The 24903-nt window shown below is 40.3% G+C and overlaps 1 protein-coding gene across 2 annotated transcripts in view; it reads left to right on the top strand.

The window, feature by feature from the left end:
• The first annotated feature begins 803 nt into the window (after window positions 1-803).
• LOC124545056 overlaps window positions 804-24903 on the top strand; it is a 76994-nt gene continuing 52894 nt past the window's right edge. The window contains exons 1-3 of one of the 2 annotated variants that reach the window (XM_047123848.1): window positions 804-882; window positions 7510-7609; window positions 13245-13697. In XM_047123848.1, coding sequence (XP_046979804.1) covers window positions 871-882; window positions 7510-7609; window positions 13245-13573 — 441 coding nt within the window. In that variant the 5' untranslated portion in view covers window positions 804-870 and the 3' untranslated portion in view covers window positions 13574-13697. Of the gene's footprint in view, window positions 883-7509; window positions 7610-13244; window positions 13698-24903 lie in introns of those variants that run through there. The other variant, XM_047123845.1, reaches the window with a different exon arrangement.

Here is a 24903-nt window from a genome sequence, read left to right as displayed (position 1 = left end):
GCTACGTAATGATAAGTTCGCAAATCTCAAAACACGAAAATATGATTAAGAATGTTCACAATGTAAAATTTACTGTCAGGGAATATCTTTTCAAAGTACAAACTAGTAATTAAATCAGTTAATGCCTAGCAATTTAGATGAAAAAGCAGGATGGATGACACAGTGTGATAGTAACAGCTGTGTTCGCAAATGTACACTGCACATAGAATTATGGTTGTGTACAGAAGTTTGTCATTCAGTTTCCTAGTGTTCTGCTATCAACTTTTATTTATGTTTGCACAGAACATCTAATGAGGAGTCGGTAATAAGTCGGAATCTGTAATGACACTTCTGAAGTGAGTTGAAGCTAAAATATATTATTAAAAAAAATTACAAGACCGCAGTGCCTTTTCCTAAGGTAATATGATTAATATGCTTACGTTGATAAGTTACATTTTAACCAGTTTTGAACGTTCAAACACTATCTTAATTCCTGCACGTTTAATTCACATGTAACTGCGGAATGATATAAACTTGAGCGAGATTTTAATATAACGAGGCGATAACGACGAAGAAAATTTGGGCCACGAAGAGAGAGAATGGAAGCCCGTGCGAATGCTACAAGAGGCGCCACGAAACTGAGAAATCGGCATGCTCGCGTCTTCCGCTCCCCCCATCGTGCAGGTTATCAAGGCGGACCCAGGTGGCGGTAATTAATGGCCGGTGTTAACCCGGTGTGGGGATGTGGGTGTTGGTGGGGGCAGCGTGGCCGCGCGTACTCGTCTGCTCCCGCGTATAAAAGGCGCGGCCCACCGGCCATCCTCACACGCAGTCTTCCGACCGCACTATCCCTCGCTCTCATCGCTGAAGTCTACACTTCTCTTCTTCGAAATGATGAAGCTGGTGAGTATTTCACTTGCGTTGCTCACACATTTCCATTCAAAACGAATATGCCTTATTGCTGCCGCTGTACTTTGTGAAAGTCTGTAAATTACGTGACGGAGTCCTCTCGTCATAATGCGTTGAAACATTTACGTGTTCCCTGGTTTGTACTCGTTAATCGGTACGTAGTGCTTGGCTGCCTACGGGCGCTACCCTACCGCGCATCACACCAGTTTTGTGATTGGATAGAGGTCTCACTAACAAGTAGTGAGAGTTACTAGAGAGAAACCATCGAACGTAAAGTAGCTTTGGGCGCACGCCATGGACGTATTACAGGTACATTACTGTTACATATATGCTGCGAACTGACGCACCAACCTAATACATGAACACGCGCAACGCGAAAAAAAATTGTACCGAATGCAGAACGATCTGCAGACAATCGATGGTCATGTACGTATTTATAGCTGAAGCTCGGTATAGATAAATGTAATGTATTACGCATAAGTGGGCGCTATTATTATATGGTTAGATGATCGCAGAAGAATCACTGGGAGCAGTCACAGGCATAAAACGCCTACGAGAGTGCGTACAGAGCTGTTTAAATTGTAACGACAACGTAAAACTAACCACAGGTAAAGGCAGTGCCAGAGAGTTCCATTGGGAGAACCTTCGGGAAAAGTAATCCACGCACAAACGAGGTAGCTTACAAACCCCTGTTTAATATTGCTCGTCTGTCTGAGACCTGTACCAGGTAGCATTGAGAGAGGAAACGGAGATGACTGAAAGAAGAGGACGCCTTTTGTTAGAGCTTTACTTAGAAAACGCGAAAGCATCAGGTGCTGCACTGGAGTTCCAGTGGCGGACTTCACAGCAGAGGACTTAGCTGCTCAAACAACTACCTAACTATTCCCACCATACTAGCCTCCATCAACACACGGGTGGCTTGCGGAGTATACGCGCAGATGTAGGTGAAACATAGCAGCCGAGCCAAGTGGCTCAATGTTTATCATACTGGACCCACTTTCTAGAGGAGGTGAGGACAGCCCTCATGATTTACTTATAGATTCGCCACTTCACTGAGTCAGTTTCCTACCATGTCTTTCTGTATTCCGATATTGTGCTCTGTCTCTAATGATGAGTGAAGTTGTGTAGTCCTGGGACACCCGACTTGCGTTGGGAAGGACGGCGACTGAAATCACGTTCGACCACCCTTAAGGCATATTTTGGAATGGTTTCTGTGAATAGCATATATCCGATTTCCTTTCCCAACCAATCTAGCCGGTTCTAGGCGCTTCAGTCCGGAACAGCGCTGCTGCTATGGTCGCAGGTTCGAAGCCTGCCTCAGACATGGATGTCCTTAGGTTAGTTAGGTTTAAGTAATTCTAAGTTCTAGGGGACTGATGACCTCAGATGTTGTCCCATAGTGCTCAGAGCCATCTGAACCATTTGAACCAAGCTAGCGTTTTGCATCGAATAAAGAAGTCGTCAACGAGACGTTGATGACTAATCTTTATCCATCCTTTCCATTTCCAATAGCCGCTACGTCAGCTTCTCACTCTGATTTCTACTCATGAACATCGACGGGAGCAATCTATGTGTATTTCACGATACACCTGTCATGTCAGTTTGTTGCTGTTGTGTTGATGATGACTGCTTTTCCCTGCCTGCTGCAATTCTGTTCGTCCCTAAATATATCTCTAGGTTTACACGACTTCTCTACAATTCACACTTACGTGCCAGGCTGGGGATCCAGCCTACCACCTTCAGACTACTTCTGCACCGTTTCACTCTCGAACCACGTGAGGGGGAAACGAACACTTTAATATTTCCTTGGGAGCTCTGATTTCTGTTATTTTATTACGAAGATCATTAATCCCTATGCACGTGGAAATCAATAAAATATTTTCTCAATGTAAGGAAAAAATATGAAGATTTAAATATGAAGAAAAGATTACGCCGCGTCGAAATACGCCTTTGATTTAATAACAGCCATCCCAATTTGCGCATCGTATCCGTGACATTATGTAAAATGAACAAATCGTACAACAGTTGCTTAATCCACAACTTTTATTGTGTACACAGCCGGTTTGCGAACAACGTTCCAGCACCTGGTATAAGAAGTAATATCTCTTAACCATCTAAGGACATTCTTACCCCAGTCTTGTTCTGGAACCAAAGGTTGTGTTCCAGATAGCGTAGCACGGGTGATCGGTTTTTGTTTAATTTATGTCCCTTCTATCCGTTTGACACGGAACCTCAGGTTGTACAACAACTTTGGTGCCAGGGTGGCCTCAGAAGGTTATGTGATTTTATTTTTTACAACAGGTGATGGAACTTTAAATGTTCTGAAGCCGGTCGCCTACACAATAAAAGATTGCGCATTACGCAACAGTTTTGCGGTTTTTCTCATTGTACAAAATGGTCTTATGTAGTTGCGCGTGTCCCATAGGAACTCTATGTGCACATTTGTGACACGCTCTTACCTATTTCGCGGTAATACAATACGACCTGTCCTTCTTTGAACTGTTTACATGTCCTCTGCCAATCCTATCACGAAATATCCCATATCGAGCAGCAATACTCAAGAAGATGACACGAACAAGTGTAATGTAGGCAGTCGGTTTAGTAGATCTGTTGCATGTTCCACGTATTCTTACAATAAAATGCAGTTTTTGGTTTGCCTTTTTCACATTATTTAAGTGATTGTTTTAATTTAAGGTTTTTGTAATTGTAATCCCTAGGTATTTAGTTTAATTGACAGCATTTGGATTTGTGTGCGTAACTGCTGAACTCAAAATCCTCAGCGTTCTTCGCATATCCTAGTCCTTGACTTCCCTAACCTTTCTTTCCCATTACTGGTCTTTCCACAACCAAGTTTGCTATGCCTGGGTGTCGTAGCGGAAATCAAACTAACTACCCGTCATATCGTAAGAGGCTTCAACAAACATCTTTTCTATGTTTTTATAGAACTTCTATATATGTAATTTTGTCTATTCACTTAATTTTTAATTTTTATCAGTAGCACCATATTTCATATCCTTCCAACGTTCTCTTCTCCGGATTTCTGGTGATACACATTTCATTTGCACACGATGCAATACTCCAGGGGTTTGCTTTCAGGAGCTTCATAGCAGCAACACTCCTTCCACCCACACCAATCCCTCCTCCACCCCAAAAAAATTGCTATCCTTTAACGAATCGAACTCGCATGTATGAAACAGCCCCAAATGTCTGACTGCGTTACAAATAAGTTATCGGGTGAAATATTTTATATTAAACGTGTGAATCCTACATGGCTGAAGGTGGAAAATCGTAATTACTTCGGTTTTGTTCGTTTCGAAGTACTGAACCTGCAGGCTAATGAACAGACTTGGTTAATCAAGGAACTTATAATTCTTTTATATGTTCACGTAAGAACTGTTGGGGAAATAAATTAAAACGTCATGCCTGATGCTAAAGCTGTACTGCATGAACACCGAAAATATAGCAAGCGATAAACGTTTTTCCTTCCATTATTTTGTGGAGGGCATCAACAAGAACAAGTTTCGAAAAGCTTTCAAATTGTGTAAACTTTGCTGGAAGTCGCTAAGCGCTCTCATCCCCAAATACTGGATGAATGTAGTCTTTGTTTTTTTTGGGGGGGGGGGGGGGGCAGTGGGCTACACTTTGCTTGTGCGCTTAATTTTCTTGCTTGCATTGTCTGTTTAATGCATTTGCATAGCCCAAAATGAACAATCCACCTATCCCACCCCCTGCTCAAGCACCTCAGCTGCAAGTGTTAGATGCAAACGCAGCTAACACAGATGCTTCAATTTTATACTCAGCAAATTGCCACATTGCTAGACGTGGTATAGCAGCTACTCACAGCTCAAACCACCAATATAGTGCAGCAGTCTCCTACTGTAGCTCCGAGTGCCATACCTCCTTTTCGCCAGTTTAAAGAACAACAAGATGAATGGCTCTAGCGGTTGCAACAGTTTGAAGCCCAACGTAATTGCTCACAACGTACCAAGCACTGTGAAGCTACATTACTCTTTATCAACGGTAGGAAGTGCTGTGTTTCGCCTCATTCAGAAATTGTGGCAGCTTGGTACCAATTCTTTCATTGCAAGAGAAGGTCAGATCAAACTTATCGCGAGTCGGTAACAGATTAGCTGGGTATAACGAGGAAATCCAAATTCAAAAGTGATTATGGTGCTTTTTATTCATGTGTTATGCTGTGTGATGTGATCATCTACAATGTTGCTGATGTCAGAGAATAGTTTCCGAAAGAGTCCGACCCATCATTTAAGCACGTAGTGCAATTACTACATCAGTATGAATCCGGTGCCATGTCGGTCGATAAATTTGAGCAACCGCCAATTCGCTGGGTTGGGTCATTCGTTGCTTGCGACCAGCCCATTAGGCGGCGACAGCTGTGCAACGATTCGGATTATTTTCAGAGGTTCTATACTCCCAATATAGTGACATATTTCCAACTATGGATGCCAAGTGATACATAATGCCTGTCACATACATTTGAAATTTGGGTGAAAGAAACAATAACTAAATATGAAATATAAACAAAAAGTTATTTTTTAGATTTTCCTGCTCACGCTTGAATACTGTTCCTGGTGGCATATTATGGTTACTTTTATTTAGGGATATCAGTGTAATCCTACACGAAGCTGTAATGCGATCCCGCTATATCTTTGAGTCATACATTGTTATGAAATGCTAATGAGATGAAACGTATGTCATAATTAATGTTAATAAATGTCTTTCATAAAATAGATCGACTCCAAACCAAAGTTATCTGAGATTTCAGCTTGTCAGATTTGAGTAACGTCGCTGAAAATACTTTGCCGTGACGCCTCTCAGGAAAATTACCACACTTCTTTAAAGTAACGTCGAAAATTGCAGACTGATTTTCAGATATACAGCATGATTAAATGTCGGCGAAGCCGACTAAAACTCTCACACAAAAGTCTTGTCTTTAACATCAGCCACTTGTCTCACAATATTTTTGAAATTAAATTGTGACTGGGATTCCATAAACAAAACACACAGCTTTGAATAACATTTTGATTTCTTATTATATTTTCAACATACACTCACTGGTACATTAATTCACCTATGAACAGTAATCAGAATCATAATCAAATCTGCAATCGAATGCCATGCGAATGTGAATGAGAACGCCCGAGTCTAATTGTTTCTTCGCTTATACAACTGTAAAAAAATTTCGTCACTTTATGGTATAGTTTGTACTATCTTCAACTTTTATAGTCCTTTCTTCCTCAGTTGCGTGTAATATTACGGTATATTGACAATTTTTACTTATGGACCGTCTGACAGCAACTGAATAAAACACAATTTTAGCGCCATACGCGTTTCGCCTTTATTTTCTGCAAGGCATCATCAGTGGCCTGGAATATGTACATATGTTAGCTATTTTATTTACATTTTTGTCATTGTGCCTATAGGTTATAAACAGTTCTGGTGGTTGGTATTTCCTATTAAGTAGTAATGTTTTGAACTGTACTTACAGGTTGCGTGGACAATTTCTTACATATTACGCTGGTGTTGTTCTTCTTCTTATGAACGCCAATTTGCGGTTTTTTCCACATTCCACAGCACTATGCACTGAACGCTTGTTTTAATGTAAATAATAATGTTTTAATGTAAATAAAATAGCTAACATATGTACATATTCCAGGCCACTGATGATGCCTTGCAGAAAATAAAGGCGAAACGCGTATGGCACTAAAATTGTGTTTTATTCAGTTGCTGTCAGACGGTCCATAAGTAAAAATTATCAATATACCGTAATAGTTTGTACTATGTCTCGACGATTTTGTTTCTCCTTACTCTTATATAATCTTAGCAACTCTGGTCGAACATTAACTGTACGTAACTAAGAAATATTTAAGCTACGTAAAAACCCTTAAACTTAAGAAAATAGGCGCCACGAATCCACGCCTAAGAGTTCGGCACATTCACAGTGTCCCCATTAAAGAGTGCATCAGTACGTCCACAGTCATTAAATTCAAATGGCTCTGAGCACTATGGGACTTAACTTCAGAGGGCATCAGTTCCCTAGAACTCAGAAATACTTAGACCTAACTAACCTAAGGACACCACACACATCCATGCCCAAGGCAGGATTCGAACCTGCGACCGTAGCGGTCGCGCGGTTCCAGACTGTAGCGCCTAGAACCGCTCGGTCACACCGGCCGGCCACAGTCGTTACTCCAGTCCTGTCCTTTGCGTGCCCTACAAGTCATAAGGGTGTTTTATTCTGTGCCTGGATACTTTAAGATTGTTGTTACAATCCTCTTACTGTCGGAAACTTCTTAGATTGAAAGGTTGAATTGGATCGCTTACTGGCTGAAAGTTTTTATCGTATTTTGTTTCTCTTCAACTTCTCTTTAACTACTAATTTTGCCCTGGCACCACAGAAACACCTGCTTGTTAGAAGAGTTTGTTTGCGGTTTGTGACTGCCAGTGATCGCATATTCCTCATACTGGACGTCGCTGACCCAGTTGGCGTCGGATTTTGCCGGATGCCGATTCCTTGTAACTGGGTCCCCTGCCCCTGTCTTAATAAGTTGCTGTAGTTTTATCCTGCAGAACCCGTGACAATGCTGGCACTGTGTGTTTCAGGTGTTAGTGCTGTGTGCCGTGACGGGTTTCGCCCTGGCCGCCCCTGCCGAAGACACCAGCGTCCAGAGATCCAAGAAGGCGGTCGACCCCCTGGTCACAGGTACGGAACTCCTAAAATCATCGCACGTTAGACGTAATAACGTGTACAATATGTTCATTCGAGATACATACGCTTTCATATGCGTTTTTCCTGCCATTTTGTAAACGGCAAGAAATAAGAAGAAAAAAGTGCACCTCGTAGAAATTATCCGAATGGGACGGAAACTGATAGATGTGATAGACACACACAAACTATCAAACGATTACAATTTCAGAAAATTTGGGTGATTCATTCAAGGGAAATAGTTTCACAAATCGAACAAGTCAATAACGCATTGGTCCATTTCTCGCCCTTATGCAAGCAGTTGTTCGGCTTGGCATTGATTGACAGAGTTGTTGGATGTCCTCCTGAAAAATATCATGCCAACTTCTGCCCAGTTGGGGCGTTAGATCGTCAAAACCCAGAGCTGATTGGAGGGCCCTGCTCATAGTGATCCAAACGTTCTGAGTTGGGGAGAGATTCAGAGATCTTGCTGTCGAAGGCAGCGTTTACCAAGAGTGAAGATAAATAGTAGAAACTATCGTCGTGGGTGGGCGGACATTTTCCTGCTGAAATGTGAGGCAAGGACGGCTTGCCATGAAAGGCAACAAAACTGCATTTAGAACATCGTCGACGTACCGTTGTGCTGTAAGTGTGCCGCAGGTGACAACCTAAGTGGTCCTGCAATGAAAATAAATGGCATCCCAGACCATCATCCTGGCAGTTAGGACTCATGGCGGGCGATACTCAGATTGGTATCCTACAGCTGTCTGGGGTGTCTCCAGACGCGTCTTCGGCTTGGAATCTCATTAATTGGATAGAATTGTCTTCATTGATGAGTCATGCATGCTCCAAAGTGATCGCCGATGACCAGTGAAGACGTGAATGAGATTTTCACTCTGCAGCGGAGTGTGCGCTGATATGAAACTTCCTGGCAGATTAAAACTGTGTGCCGGACCGAGACTCGAACTCGGGACTTTGCCTTTCGCAGGCAAGTGCTCTACCAACTGAGCTACCCAAGCACGACTCACGTCCCGTCTTCACAGCTTTACTTCTGCCAGTACCTCGTCTTCTACCTTCCAAACTTGCCCGTGAAAGGCAAGGGTCTCGAGTTCGATTCTCGGTCCGGCACACAGTTTTAATCTGACAAGTTTCAGTGAAGACGTGTCTGCAGAGGCACCGGACAGCAGTGGCCTACCAACCAAGTTTCGCCGCCATATGGCCTGACAGCTGACAGTGATGGTCTGGGGTACATTCCTTTTCGCACCAGGATCCCTTAGCTTGTCATCCGCGGCACCCTCACAGTGCAGCGGTACGTCAACGATATTCTTCGTCACGTTTTATTGCCCTTCATTCCAAGCCATCCTGGTCTTACATTTCAACAAGATAATGCCTGCCTACACACAGCGAGAGTTTCTACTGCTTGTTTTCGTGCTTGCCAAACTGTACCTGCTCCAAGTCTAAGATAGGAAACAAAATATTGATATAATAGAACCAAAACAACACGCATTGTAATGTCGTGACTGATGGTTATACTTCCTTCTGCTTAAAATAACTGCTCTATGTGAAATTTTTCTACTGACCTGACAGAGTTGCACAGCTGTTCAGTCTTCAAGTTGTATATGGGTTTTCATTCAAGTGATCAAAGCAAACTGGAACGGAACAATATGCACGTCTCATTAAATTCTGTTTTCTTCTGTCATTCAGTATCACGTCTGCGTTTAAGTAGTCCAATATTAAACCCCAAAGAATTACATTTACAGACGATGATATTGATATGTAAATGTCATAATCTGACTTTTGCCACATACAATGGAAATTAGGCTTGTACCTCACTGCAGAAAACTTGACTGAAGACTGATGATGCAATGTCTTTCACGTAACTTTATTTGTGGTGTTTCACGCTGTAGTCTCAGATAATCAACGATCCTTTTCATGTGGAAACAAGTACACATCAGAAAGTGGTATCACTACCTTCAGCGTAACATTCTTGTTCGGAAAATATTCACCTACCAGGGTACGATCTTTATGGCCTGGCCAGATATGACAATAGCAGAAAACAGATGCGTCCTGAATGCGAATGGCTAATACCACTGTTTTTGGAATGAACGATTTATATTCAGAGCATATTTGAGCGTTTGAAGTCATGCATCTCCCTTGTCAGACCAGCACTTGCACCTAACATTCTCAGTTATTTGTTGCATGGATGTCTTAGTCTCCCCGTATTACTTTTGCGCTCTTAACTTGCGTTTCGTACCATGGAAATCATTCCCTTGAGTCTTAACGCTTACTATATAATCAAATGGCTCTGAGCACTATGGGACTCAACTGCTGAGGTCATTAGTCCCCTAGAACCTAGAACTAGTTAAACCTAACTAACCTAAGGACATCACAAACATCCATGCCCGAGGCAGGATTCGAACCTGCGACCGTAGCAGTCTTACGGTTCCAGACTGCAGCGCCTTTAACCGCACGGCTACTTCGGTCGGCTACTATATAATCCTGTTTCTTCATATAATTAGTAAATTCCATATACTTCTTACCATTCCAATTCTGCTATGAACATCCCCATTTCTAATCGTAGCAAACGACTTAATTTTCAGCATTCCCCTGTAATGCCATCTTCATCTCTGGTTTCCTGGCAGCCCATGACTCACTTCTGTACAATTCTGTATCCCATACACTGTTCTCAGAAATTACTTTCGCTGGTGGAGACCAATGTTCCGTAGTGGTAGACCTACAGTGGTGAAGATTGCTCTCCTCGATTCCGCTGGTCTATTTCCTGTAACCACCTTGCTTCTTGCGCTATGCGTTAATCTCCTTTCAATGGAGCGTAACTCCTTCGTTTCATCAAACACTTTGTCTCCAATTTTGGTTCTAGGTTTGTCGATAATCTCATTTCAGCTACTCTCTAACACTTTTACACAATCAATTTAATTAATGGATCTTATCATTCGCACAATTTCACACTGAATTTTTAATTCTGCACGTGACACTTTTGTCTTTTAATTGAATTTTCGATACACATGGTACACAGCATAGGAGAAATACTGCATCTCTACCTTAGTCTTTCTTCAAACCGAGCACTTCTCTGTTCTTGGCAGGACCGCCGAGGAAAATGTTACATGGTACAGACCAGCCCACCCGACTAGCCGCGCGGTCTAACGCGCTGCTTCCCGAATGGGAAGGCGTGCCGGTCCCCGACACGAATCCACCCTGCGGATCAGTGTCGAGGTCCGGTGTGCCGGGCAGTCTGTGGATGGTTTTTAAAGCGGTTTTCCACCTACCTCGCCGAATGCGGGCTGGTTCCCCTTATTCCGCCTCAGATACAATGTGTCGGCGATTGTTGCGCAAACACCGTTTCCACGTACACACACACTACCATTACTCTACCACGCAAACATTTGAGGTTACACTCGTCTGGTATGAGACGATGACACGTTCCAGGAAGAGGGGGGGGGGGGGAGGGGCACTGGGGACCGAACCGCTCAATAACCCTGGGTTCGGTGTGGGGCGGCGGCGGGGTCGGTGTGCTGCTGTGGCCTGTTGTGGGGTTGTGAACCACTGAGGGCTATGGCGGGGCAAAGCCACTCCGTCGTTTCTAGGCTCCCGGTTTAAATACACAATACAATACAATACACGTTTGTACATACCATTTAGAGAAAAGAGTATGGTGTTGGGACGTAAGTGACGATGTCAGGGAACACCTTCCGCGAATATAGAAGAAACTCTAGAGGACAAATACTGGAGGCGAACACAGATATTAGAAATCATAGAACAAGTTACTAAGGATGTTTCTGCTCTGGCTTGGCGAGATTAGTACAGGACGCGATACCCTGGTGGGAGAATGATTCTTTGTACACATAGTGATCCACAGTTATGTTCACCAGAAGAAAAATGAACAACTGCTTGCAACAATCTTCTTTTCAGTCACTCGGAAATACACGGGCATTCGCGCAAAGATGTATCTATGATCCATATTATGTTTCCAAATCTCATTTTCTTCTCTTTGCATGTTAGAATCTACTAATTTCATAAACAAATATTACAGAAATATCTTAGTCTTTATCCTTCATTCCACCTGTTAACACGAGTGAATTCGGAGAGTATTATTATTATAACACAGCGGCTGTAACACGGTATAGGTGCAAACTGCTACAAAATAAGAGAAAGAGGAGAAATGGGTATATATTGAAGTGGAAAACAAAAATTGCTCATGGAACACAAAAGCTCAATAAGTTAAGCTGAGAGGCGCGATACTAAAAAATTCGGCAAGTAAATTGAGGATTATATTATGCACATTATTGAACTGTAATGGTCACACTGATAAAATGTGATTTCAGAATGATAATTAAAGAATAATAAAATAGCACATGTTGCCATCAACAACACAAAATCTTTGTTTTTATTAAAAGAAAATTACTCTGAATAAGGATCATCTTCATCGAGGAAAGCTGCTAGTCGATAATAAAATTGTGTCAAAATTTGTAGATTGTTTGTCGTCCATTTTCTTAATTGGAAAAGTATCCTCCACTATGTTAAACTAAACAGAAACGATGCAGAAGAAGAAGATTCTTCATCAATATTGCACGAGATTTTTATCGTTAACTGAGGTCAATGAAATACTATCAGTCCTTTGTTCAGTAGCTAACGGAAACCGAAAGTTATTTGTAGTCAGACATTATTTCAAGATGGACTAGCTGAAGAACTGTGATAGTAGAATGTACAGTTTGCGCTGAGAGAGACTGTAATTTACACTTTCATTTCCTTTTGATGCGTTGTATTATAACATTATTGTGAAAGTCAAATATTTTCTTAGAAAGAATAAATGAGGAATTCCCAGCGTGTATACTTGGCATAACGTTCCAAATATGCTCATGTTCTATAATGCAACGTAGCTACTGGTTTAGGATTTCTGTGACTCTAGGAAAAGTATGCAGACAGTAAGACTATGTATTACATCAGAGAAACAGCATACATCAGTCGTCAGCAGGCACAGCGTCAGTTTCGGAAACGAGAGATAACGCGGTTGTACCAGAGTATGAAGACGAAGAACGAAATTTGAAATCTATAGCTCCTTTCTGTTTGCTTTTTTAATTGGTACCAGATTTATGTCACGGTACCAGCTGCAGAATGTATCGTTGTTGTAATGGTAGTGCCAGCATTAGAAGGGAAATAAAAAATGGACTAACATAACGCAGAGATATGTTGTAATTATCCAACAGGATTTCGGAAAAGTTTGAAGCATATATCTTCCGGTAGATGGTAAATGTTAAGTGCAAAAAAAATTAAATGAAATGTGTATATAACGGCTACACTTACAATACAGCGTCATTTCGTTTTAATATGAGTGCAATACCAGTAAGAAGTCATGTAATTTTACGTTTCCAGTTCACTTGTATTTCCTTTGCATACGAAACAGACTAAAATTCAATAATTTCTAAATATTAGATTATTATTTCGCATTATACTAAAGACATGTAACTAATATATGAATATTTATGCCTCCCATACTTTTGGAGTTCTATATTTACGATATCATTGACGCACAGGCGATGCGTCACATTGAATAACTCATGTTACTCATTGGTGGCACTGATAACGCCTAACGTCGTCTCTTTACCCTGGCGGTAATAGTGTGTCTTTTTATTTGCAGGGGCAGCCTACAATCCGTACTATTCTGGCGTGGCTAGCCGTTACTCCACCCTGGGCTACACAGGAGCCTATCCCTATTCGGCAGCCTACAACCCCTTGACTGATGTCTACCCCTACACAGCTAAAACCTACCCCTACACAGCCAAAACATACCCCTACACAGCTGGAGCATACCCCTACACTGCTGGAACATATCCCTACAATACAGCTGCCCACCCCTACACCGCTGCTGGCGCCTACCCCTACACGGCAGGGATAAATGGTTACCCGTACACTGCTGGGGCTTACCCACATTCTGCTGCCGCTGGAGTTCTCCCCTATGCTGGATAAGGAAGACGAACCGTTCTGCAAATTCATTATGACAATGTTCTAGTGCCTTCTGTGTTACTAATATTGTATAGTACTGGCTTTAATACTTCAGTAGTCAAATAAAAATAACTGTGGAGAAATTCAATTTCCGAATTATTTATTACACCCTCATCATTTCCCACTCAGGTCCTGATCCACGCTACACTCAAAAAGTTTCGTATATCTTACTTTTACACTGTTGTGGATAAGCAGCTTATACTGTGTCGGCAACAGCTTTAATATTTAGAAATAAGACACACATATATTATGGATCTTATTCTGCATACAATATGATGCAGTTACTTGATGGGGAAGCCCCTCCATAGCACAGGTCGCTAATGTATTTCTTTGAGATGGAGCTCGTCTCGGAGATAGCAAGTGTTTCGCCAACAAGGTGAGGAAAGATGCTTCCTTATCACCAGTCCTTGTGCCAGTGTCCAGCAACAATACCAGATCCCTCCTGAGTGTCTCTTAAACTGTGACGACGCAACACTGTTGATTTTACGTCCCTTATATCAGAACGCTTAGCTTGGCTGACCTCTTGGTAATATTTCAGAGAAATGACCTATATGTCGGCGCAGATCCCATCTTCTCTCCTCTCTCATTACCAGATGGCTCTGAGTACTATGGGACTTAACATCTGAGGTCCTCAGTCCCCTAGAACTTAGAACTATTTAAGCCTAACTAACCTGAGGACATCACACACATCTAGGCCCAAGGCAGGATTCGAACCTGCGACCGTAGCGTTCGCACGGTTCCAGACTGAAGCGCCTAGAACCGCTCGGCCAAACCGGGCGGCCTCTCATTACCGTACAACTGAAGCATGACACAACATCATACATACACCCAAACAGTGACTTACACTCAACAAGTACATTTAAAAAACAACTCTCACATATCGCAAGAATAAGGACCACTGTATGTGAAACAAGAAATCCCTTTCCAGTTAAACGAACTAACAACATCTCAGCTTCTACAGGCAACAATGCGATGCCACTCCTTATCGAGGTTTTTACTTCCAGCCTGTTGGTATAGAATCTTTTATGCTAGATAAGGACATAAATATTATTAAATTTAGTTGCGAAACTCTCTGTGCGCTACGAAGCTTCTGTCATGCTAACTCTTCTATAAGACTGGATTACTTAAGATGTATAGCGTTCCTTAACCACAAGATAATCTGAATTTAAGCTTTCTAAATATTAAGCTGACGCGCTTTCTCTGAGGAACCAGCTTTGGTGAAGGGATCATGCAGTCTGAATGTCGAATAATTAGATGCAGAACATCTTGTTGTATGTCATGTCACAAAAAAGGTATAGAAAAGTTAAGGCGCAGAGACTCCAGTTACCGGTCGCAGGTAAGTGTAACACGAGTTTCAGCAAGTCCATAAGCTGGCAGGGGCACAGAAGGTGGCAAGACTGCGAATACTAAACGAATTTAGTGAAACTAAACTTGTAATTTCTGTTGTTTATAGGTCCCCTAACTCTGACTTCAGAGCATTTCTGCTCAAGCTAGAGAGGATTCTTGATTCACTTTGTAGGAAGTACCAGAAACTAGTTATATGTGGTGACTTCAATATAAATTTTGTATATAAGAACGTTGGTAGATCTCCTAAATTCATATGATCTGATGCAAACTGTGTTTTTTTCCAACTAGGGTGTAGGGGAACAGTAGCACAGCCATAGACAATATTTTTATTCATTCTTCATTACTAGATGGGTATTCTGTTAGTAAAAGCGTGAATACCCTTCAGACCATGATGCACAAATTTTAACACTAAAAGATTTTTTTGCTCAAGCCAATGTCATATTTCATTTCAAACTATGTAGGAAAGTTAATCCAACAGCAATATAGAGTTTTATAAACTTTGCCGAGGAACGAGAGTGGCAGGATATTTATAGTGCCGATAACATAGATGATAAACACAATGCTTTCCTTAACACATTTCTCATGCTCTTTGAGTGTTGCTTTCCATTAGAGCATTCTAAACGGGGTACTAGCAGCAATGGGCAGCCCGGGTGGATGACTAGTGGCATAAGGATATCATGTAGAACAAAGCGGGAATTATATCAAAATGTTAGAAGTAGTCACAATCAAGCTACAGTAGCCAATTACAAACAGTATTGTAAGGTGCCTAAAAATGTTATCAGGAAGGTAAAGAGTATGTGGTATGCAAATACAATAGATAATTCACAGGATAATATTAAAACCGTATGGTCAGCAGTGAAGGAAGTGTATGGTCAGCAGCACAAGGCTGATGATATAAAGTCAATTCGCAGTAAAAATATTTGTGTTACTGATAAATCAGATATATGTACAGCATTTAACAATCATTTTCTGAGCATTGCTGGTTAATTAAATAAAAATTTAGTTTCTACAGGAAATCATGTAACTTTCTTGGCAAATGCCTTTACGAGATTGATGTCTGAAATACTCCTCTGTGATACTCCTCTGTGAAACAGACAAGAGGGAGATTGGGTCAATAATTAAATCACTGAAGACTAAGGACTCTCATGGTTATAATGCAGTGTCTAGCAGAATATTAAAGTACTGTGCTGCACATGTTAGCCCTGTATTTAGCCATATTTGTAATTTTTCCTTTAGGAATGGTCAGTTTCCTGAACGATTAAAGTACTCAGTAGTAAAGCCGTTTATAAAAAGGGAGAAAGGGATAATGTAGATCATTTTAGAGCTATTTCTATGCCATCAGTGTTTGCAAAAGTTATTGAAAAGGCTATGTATGTAAACATAATTGATCATTTTATATCACACGATTTGCTATCGAATGTACAGTTCGGCTTTAGAAGTCGTTTAACAACTGAAAATGCTATATTCTCTTTTCTCTGTGAGGTACTGGATGGGTTAAACAAAAGGTCTCGAACGCTTAGCACATTTTTTTATTTAACTAAGGTATTTGATTGTGTTGATCACAAAATATTATTCCAGAAGTTGGACCATTGCAGAATACGGGAAGTAGTTCACAATTGGTTCACCTCTTACTTTAGCAAAAGGTCATTATTCACGATGTTGATTACGGCTGTGATGTTGGACGTGAGTTGGGTACTGACAAGTTTGGGCTGCCCCAGGTATCAGTGTTGCATATCCCTTAATTCTTGAGCAACAGATCTAATTTCTTCACTACTTTTCCTAGCACAAGCCTCAATTTCCTCACGTAATTGTTCTTTAGTATCATGACATTGTGCGGCAACAGCTGCAATCTGTTCACTAAGCTGTCTGAAATTGTTGTCTAATTTTTCATTCAACTGTTTGGAATTGTTGTCTAATTTTTCATTAAGTTGTTTGTTCTGTTCACTAAGTTGTTTGAAATTTTTCTCTTGTCTATCATCCGACTGTTTGGAATTGCTGTCTTTTTTTTATTCAACTGTTTGTAATTTTCGTCCTGTTTTTTAATATGTTCATTCTGTTGTAGCAATATTGCCATAATTTGATCCAAAGTAACATTACCTACTCTGTTCTCTGTGCTGTTTGATGACGTACCTGCAATTGTCGCGTTTTGTGTAACCATTCGGTCATTTTGTGATTCTTGAAAATGTTTGCCAGTCGGATGTGCACTGTTAGTCACTACCTCGGAATCAAATAAATCTGTCCTCTTTGAGTATACTGTTCATTTTCGTTGGAAAAATTTGTCTGTTCATCACGTAAATCCTGCAAACCGGGTGTGTCAAGCTGGGCAGCGCTCATTGCAACAAAACGCCCCGCGTCATCAATTGTCGTTAAATTAACAGAGGACACAATCGAATTCGTTTGTTCATCACCAGGATAAAAATCATTACAAGTAGTCGGTACGCACTGATTGTCTGTAAATGGAGGATTGTCATCATTACACTGCATGTTGCAAGTACTATCGGTCAAGTTGTTTGAGTCGGCTATTTCACTCATTATACATCGCGATGTACGGTATAACGACTCCTTTTCTTACTAGGCTAATTACTGTTTAGCTCTACAGGGCCATTATACTGAAATGTTTCCCCACACCACCTAGTATTGTGTTTCTATTTGTGTGAGTAACTGTATGTTCACTGTTGTGGGTAAATACACAGGGCGGTGTGTGAAACTGATGGCGATTACACGCTTCCGCTGTTGTAGAAATCTGCTCCAGATGCCGCAGATACCGTGTTGAGCTGAAAGTGGTAACCAAAATACGGAGAAATATTCTTCGGGGGTCTGTTGCATAGCAATCAGATTGCTTTCAGTTCTGAGAAATGTCCGGTTACTATTGTGGATTTGAATGATCCATGAAGTGACTTCTTTTCCGAAGAAAACATCGAACTATTTCACTAGAACTGAACGCTCCCGTCGGAACTGTTCTCAACTGGTGTTTATTAGAAAATCACAATAGCAGTACATCGCTGGGTGTATAATAAGACGTTCCTTCTTGAAATGAACAATATTTTATTGTTCTATTAACTGATTTCCTTCCATATGCACTTATATTTTACAATGTGAATCAAAAACTCGCAATGGCGTCGATTTTTTACATCACAAGAATGGGTCTCCTCTACTACAAAATTACTCTTAACAAGAACAAACAAAAACTATATCCTAAGAATAATTATGTGAGCGCTGTCCGCCACAGAGTAATAAACAATATCTTTGTCTCTCTCTCGCACTGTCACAGCAAGATCGCATTTTCTAAGGACATTGAAGATTGGGCGAAAGAGCAAACCGAGACAGTGCGAAATTATGTTGACAAAACCTTGAAAGAAACGGTTTCTAACGTGCAAGTTAACAACGAAGCTGCACAAGAACAACTTAAAGCAGAAGTTAAAGAGATTAAGGAAAATATAGGAGATGAATTTCCTGCTTGGAAAGCAAAGATAGAAAATACATTAAAAGCATGCCAGCAGGGTCTAGTTAATACTAGAGGGGCACATACTACTTGCAGTTTATCAAAAGCAGACATTATTCCTGATGAAACCAGTGAAACCGAATCCATGCAACAATATCCATGTACTGGTGCATATTTACGTAATCAACCAGAAACAAATTATCGAGATTATCATTCACCGCGTAGTAGCCACCAGAATACACCTGTGACTATGAATGAAGAAAAAATGCTTAAATGTCGTCAATTCCAGATATTTATTCCCGAAAGGAAGTCGATCAATCCCGTGGTATTTATCAAGCAATTTAAAGGGATATTGCCGCGAATGTGGACTGAGCAACAAAAAATTATGTACGTTGCAGGATTCATACATGGAGATGGATCGATGTGGGCGTCAGAAGCATCCGATTGGTGTCAAGATTATGACCAATTTGAACGCGCTTTCTTGCACAAATACTGGAATAAGGGAGTACAAGAAAGACTACGTAAGGAAGTTTTTGACCCACAACCTTTTTCTTTCAAAAATGGATCTTTAAGAAAGTATTTCGAGAAGTATATAAATAAAAGCAAATACTGGGATGAACCAATCCCGACGCAGGATATCATTCGAATATTAAAGGGCAAACTTCCACTTGAAGTTAAGGAAAAACTTCTACATGTGCCTGAACAACATGTGGAAGATTTTCTAGCCACATTGGATTCAATAGACATTCTGTTCAAAGAATCTCGTGTGCGCTATAACCAACCAAGTTACCAACCTAACAAATACAATAGTAACAACAAACAGTATGGAAACAAACCTTTTGCACACAATTCACCAAACCCACAGGTGAATTATTTCCAGAAAAACGTGAAATTTGGTAACGAAAATCCCGACAAGTGTAATCATGACCAACAATGTGAACAAACATATAAACGGAAATGGAGGAAGAATAATAAGAAGAGGAAAGGATACTATCAAGAAGGGAATTATCAGCAAAAACGCCGATATCAGCAACCAACCCATGAATATCACAACCAACCACAAACTTCAGGTTGGGTACCAAATGATAATGCAAATGAATGGAGAAATCAACCACCAATAATAACCGACGTAACGGAGCAGACATCTACTAATAATGGACAATCGTCAAACTAAACTCGACTGTCAGAAGCCCCGACGCTGCAGTCGAGGAAGTTTTCAGGGGCGAAAATTCGAGCGTCAAATTTTTCCGGTACAATGAAGGCAGATTATTAATAGAAGAACTTCAGCACGATATGATGCCTTGTCAAGAGGAACATATCACTGTACCTGTTGCGAAAATTCAGGCGGCGATTGAAGGCATTACTGTGCAAGTTACTTTAGATACAGGAGCAGCAGTAAATGTCGTTTCTGAGAAGTTATTTCAAAGAATACTTCAGAAAGCAAATCCACCGATTTTTCCTGTTCAATGTTGTTGAATTGTAGATCCTACTGGTCATAAGTCTTCTCAGGTTAAAGTGCAGACTCAACTCCAGTTAGATATAGGAAATGTAGCTATAAATTGCACGTTCCTTGTAATAAAAAAAATTGGTTGAGGACTGTATCCTGGGTATAGATGAATTTAGAGAGAGAAATTGGCATATCGATTTTTCTCTAGGCCGTGCCAGTTTTACAATAATGGATCAGAAACATCAACTGAATCTTCTCAGGGAATATAGTACCCATGGAAAGTATTGTCAGGGAGGGAAGCTGCAAATAAAGTGGATACATAGCAAACCTGTACGGTATTACCAAATTAATTATTTGCAACCAGTTTTAAACCCTGAAGTTGTGGTATATGAAAAGGTGCAAGAACCTGAATATTTGCAACAACACCAAAGAAAGCAATTATATGATCTTCTACAGGAATATCATGAAGTCTTTCAAGAAAGACCTGGTGTAATCAAGGGATACACATGCCATTTAGATGTGATACCACACCAAGTTTTCTGCCGTATTTTTTATCCAGTACCGTGGCACCAACGAAAGGCAGTTGATGCGGAAATCCACCAGATGCTTGAATGGGATCTGATCGAACCTTCGACGAGTCCATACTGTAGTCCGCTTCATGTTGTCTCGAAAAAGGGAGGAAAAGTTCGTCTCGTGCTAGACGCACGGCAGATAAATAAGATTATCATGCCCGTGTGAACTCACCCGGAAAACATCGATGTGCTAATTCAAAGGTTCGAGGGGATGAAATACTTAACAAATATTGATTTGAGAAGTTCATTTTGGCGGGTGGCTCTAGACGAACCATCAAAAAAGTACACCGCATTTGTACATGCAGGTAGAAGCTATCAATTTAAGGTTTTACCTTTTGGGCTAAACGTGAGCTCAGGAGTTTTTATAAATGCTCTAGATCATGCATTGGGACCTGCACTTCGAAGCAATTTAACTTTATTTGTGGACGACATGCTCATAGCTACGAGCACATGGGAGGAGCACGTTGATTTATTGAGAAGAGTGTTAGAACGTTTCAAGGAAGCAGGCATAACCGCAAATCTGCAAAAGTCCCATTTTGCTCGAGATAAAATCAAATTTTTGGGTCATCTTATAAATGAAAAAGGCATCTTACCGGACTCCGAGAAACTAAAGGCAATCAAAAACTTTGCAGTTCCAACAACAAAAAGACAGTTAAAGGGCTTCCTCGGAGTTGTCTCTTTTTTCAGGCGTTTCATTCGCGACCACTCTATTAATGCAGAACCGTTGTACAGCTTGTTGCGCAAAAATACTCCGTGGGTGTGGACGCAACAATGTCAGAATGCATTTGAAGCAATAAAACATGCCTTAGTCAATTCACAAATATTATATCATCCGGATATGAGCCAAGAATTCGGTTTAATGGCAGATGCTTCGGAAATTGGAATAGGTTCATGCCTCTTCCAAGTAAAGATGATAGATAGGAAATCAACTTTCTGTCCAATAGCTTTTGCTAGCCGACTCTTAACTGCTTGTGAAAGAACATATACGACTACCGAAAGGGAAGCATTGGCCGTAGTCTGGTCATTTAAGAAATTTTACTATTACTTATATGGAGCGAAGACAACAGTATACTGTGACCACAAAGCGTTAAGTTTTTTGCAAACATGTAAATTATTACATCCAAGATTAGCAAAATGGACGCTCTCACTCCAAGAGTTTCAATTTGAAATTAAATACCTAAGCGGACAGGATAATTTCATCGCTGATGCACTGTCTAGAATGCCAGATGGAGATTTGTCAACTATCAACATCACCGGCAATCCGTCCGAATTTAATGTTCTTATAATGACTGATAGAATATATAGGAAACATTTTCTTGACATGTGTAAGAACATGGAAAAACTACAGAATGAAGATCCTCGTTGGCATTCAATAAAGGAAACTTTAGCAAAGCCTGGAAACGATGATCTGAAGAGACTGTACAAAGTTGAGGACGACGTCTTATTTTTCAAAGGGCATCTTGATTCAGATAATTGGAAGGTGTGTATTCCCGAGAAGAATGAGAATGACTTAATTTTGCACACGCACATCACTTGGGGACATTTTGGAGTATTAAAGTGTGCTCGGAAGATTCAAGCATATTGCTACTTCCCAAATATTCGCAGGAAAGTGCACAGACAATTAAGGAAATGTAAAATTTGTCAGCTAGCCAAACCAGGAAATTTTTGTGTGAAAGATTTCCTACATCCTATTATACCCACTAAACCGCTGTCAATCATTTCGGTCGACGTCTGTGGTCCTCTACCATCATCAAGGGGAGGATGCAAATATATTGTAGCTTTTCTTGATATATTCACTAAGTATGTCAAACTTTATCCATTAAAATCAGCTACTGCTGCATCCATAGCCAAGAAGCTGGTCAAAGATTATATAGTCAAAGTAGGCAAACCAGAAGCTATTCTTTCTGACAATGGGTCAATGTTCACTGGATTTCGTTGGAGGCAAACATTAGCCAGTTGTGGTATAAAACAAATTCTAACATCAGTGCACCACCCTTCGGCGAATCCCGTGGAACTAATTTTTCGTGAGTTAAACTGGTTCATGAGAACATATTGCCACAACCAGCAACCCAAATGGATCGATTATCTTCACGATTTTCAGGAAATTGTAAACAATATGCCACATACTACGACAGAATACACCCCATACGAACTGATGTTTGGAAAACAGGAACAGAATGACTGGATTCGACCAATTCCTAAAGTAGCTATTAACAAAATAGACCTACAAAATAAAGTACGACAATCCTTACTCAATATAATGGACAAGGCAAGAAAAAGGAAAATATATTTTGACAATCGACTTGGAAAAATAAAAACATATAAAGTGAAAGACCAAGTTTTAGTAAAAACTCATCCTAAGGCTTCACTTATACAGAGGAAGAACACAAAATGGCAATTATTGTATCAAGGACCATTTGTGATTACCAAAATACCCCATCCAGGAACTTATGTTTTGAAGGATGTGAAGAATGGAAAGGTGAAAGGAATGTATCCTCATCACTTGTTAAAGCAATTTCATGATGACTGAAGATTCTGAAGATTGAAAATACTATTCTTATCAAATAATATTGATTAGAGAATTTTCATTAAACCTATGAATCATACTTAGGATAGTTTCTTTTTTTTTGCAATTTAGTAGTTAGTTTTTCTTTTCAGGCATACTGTACGAGATATATGCAGACATTATGTATAGGTTTTCCACTGTAAGGATAAGTTTTCTTTTCAGTATGCAGAGAATTTAGCTATAGTATGAATGATTTCTTTTAAAAAAATTTTATTTAGTAGATAGTAATTTCAATCAGGTTTCACAATGCATAATGACCATGGGTCAGTGACTCAAATGAATCTGGTCTATGGCAAGATATTTTTTCTTATGTCAACTTAACAATCTCAATGTATGTTTGTATTTGCTTTTTTTACTCGTTGAGCTGAAGTCATGCTGTTCGGAAGGGGTAACCCGTTCTCAGTTTTAAAAGGACGCCTATTACTTTGTTTCAATCTTTCGTGATGAACATTGTCTTTAGAATTGTACTATTGTTGTAACATACCTGTGTATGTAAATTATGTTATATCAATTGTTGCTCGCGAAGTTACCAACTGAGCGAATGCCTTTCAGTTATAAGCACATCAACAAGTGTTAAAGTCCATCTGAAAGATGACGAGCATAAGTTGACACGGCAGCTCCAGTAGAAGATCATATAATTGCTTTCTTTGGTGTTGTTGCAAATATTCAGGTTCTTGCACCTTTTCATATACCACAACTTCAGGGTTTAAAACTGGTTGCAAATAATTAATTTGGTAATACCGTACAGGTTTGCTATGTATCCACTTTATTTGCAGCTTCCCTCCCTGACAATACTTTCCATGGGTACTATATTCCCTGAGAAGATTCAGTTGATGTTTCTGATCCATTATTGTAAAACTGGCACGGCCTAGAGAAAAATCGATATGCCAATTTCTCTCTCTAAATTCATCTATACCCAGGATACAGTCCTCAACCAATTTTTTTTATTACAAGGAACGTGCAATTTATAGCTACATTTCCTATATCTAACTGGAGTTGAGTCTGCACTTTAACCTGAGAAGACTTATGACCAGTAGGATCTACAATTCAACAACATTGAACAGGAAAAATCGGTGGATTTGCTTTCTGAAGTATTCTTTGAAATAACTTCTCAGAAACGACATTTACTGCTGCTCCTGTATCTAAAGTAACTTGCACAGTAATGCCTTCAATCGCCGCCTGAATTTTCGCAACAGGTACAGTGATATGTTCCTCTTGACAAGGCATCATATCGTGCTGAAGTTCTTCTATTAATAATCTGCCTTCATTGTACCGGAAAAATTTGACGCTCGAATTTTCGCCCCTGAAAACTTCCTCGACTGCAGCGTCGGGGCTTCTGACAGTCGAGTTTAGTTTGACGATTGTCCATTATTAGTAGATGTCTGCTCCGTTACGTCGGTTATTATTGGTGGTTGATTTCTCCATTCATTTGCATTATCATTTGGTACCCAACCTGAAGTTTGTGGTTGGTTGTGATATTCATGGGTTGGTTGCTGATATCGGCGTTTTTGCTGATAATTCCCTTCTTGATAGTATCCTTTCCTCTTCTTATTATTCTTCCTCCATTTCCGTTTATATGTTTGTTCACATTGTTGGTCATGATTACACTTGTCGGGATTTTCGTTACCAAATTTCACGTTTTTCTGGAAATAATTCACCTGTGGGTTTGGTGAATTGTGTGCAAAAGGTTTGTTTCCATACTGTTTGTTGTTACTATTGTATTTGTTAGGTTGGTAACTTGGTTGGTTATAGCGCACACGAGATTCTTTGAACAGAATGTCTATTGAATCCAATGTGGCTAGAAAATCTTCCACATGTTGTTCAGGCACATGTAGAAGTTTTTCCTTAACTTCAAGTGGAAGTTTGCCCTTTAATATTCGAATGATATCCTGCGTCGGGATTGGTTCATCCCAGTATTTG

The sequence above is a fragment of the Schistocerca americana genome, chromosome 8 (assembly GCF_021461395.2).
Source record: "Schistocerca americana isolate TAMUIC-IGC-003095 chromosome 8, iqSchAmer2.1, whole genome shotgun sequence".
Classification (NCBI taxonomy): Eukaryota; Metazoa; Arthropoda; class Insecta; order Orthoptera; family Acrididae; genus Schistocerca; species Schistocerca americana.
This window is presented reverse-complemented; position numbering and strand designations above follow the sequence as displayed.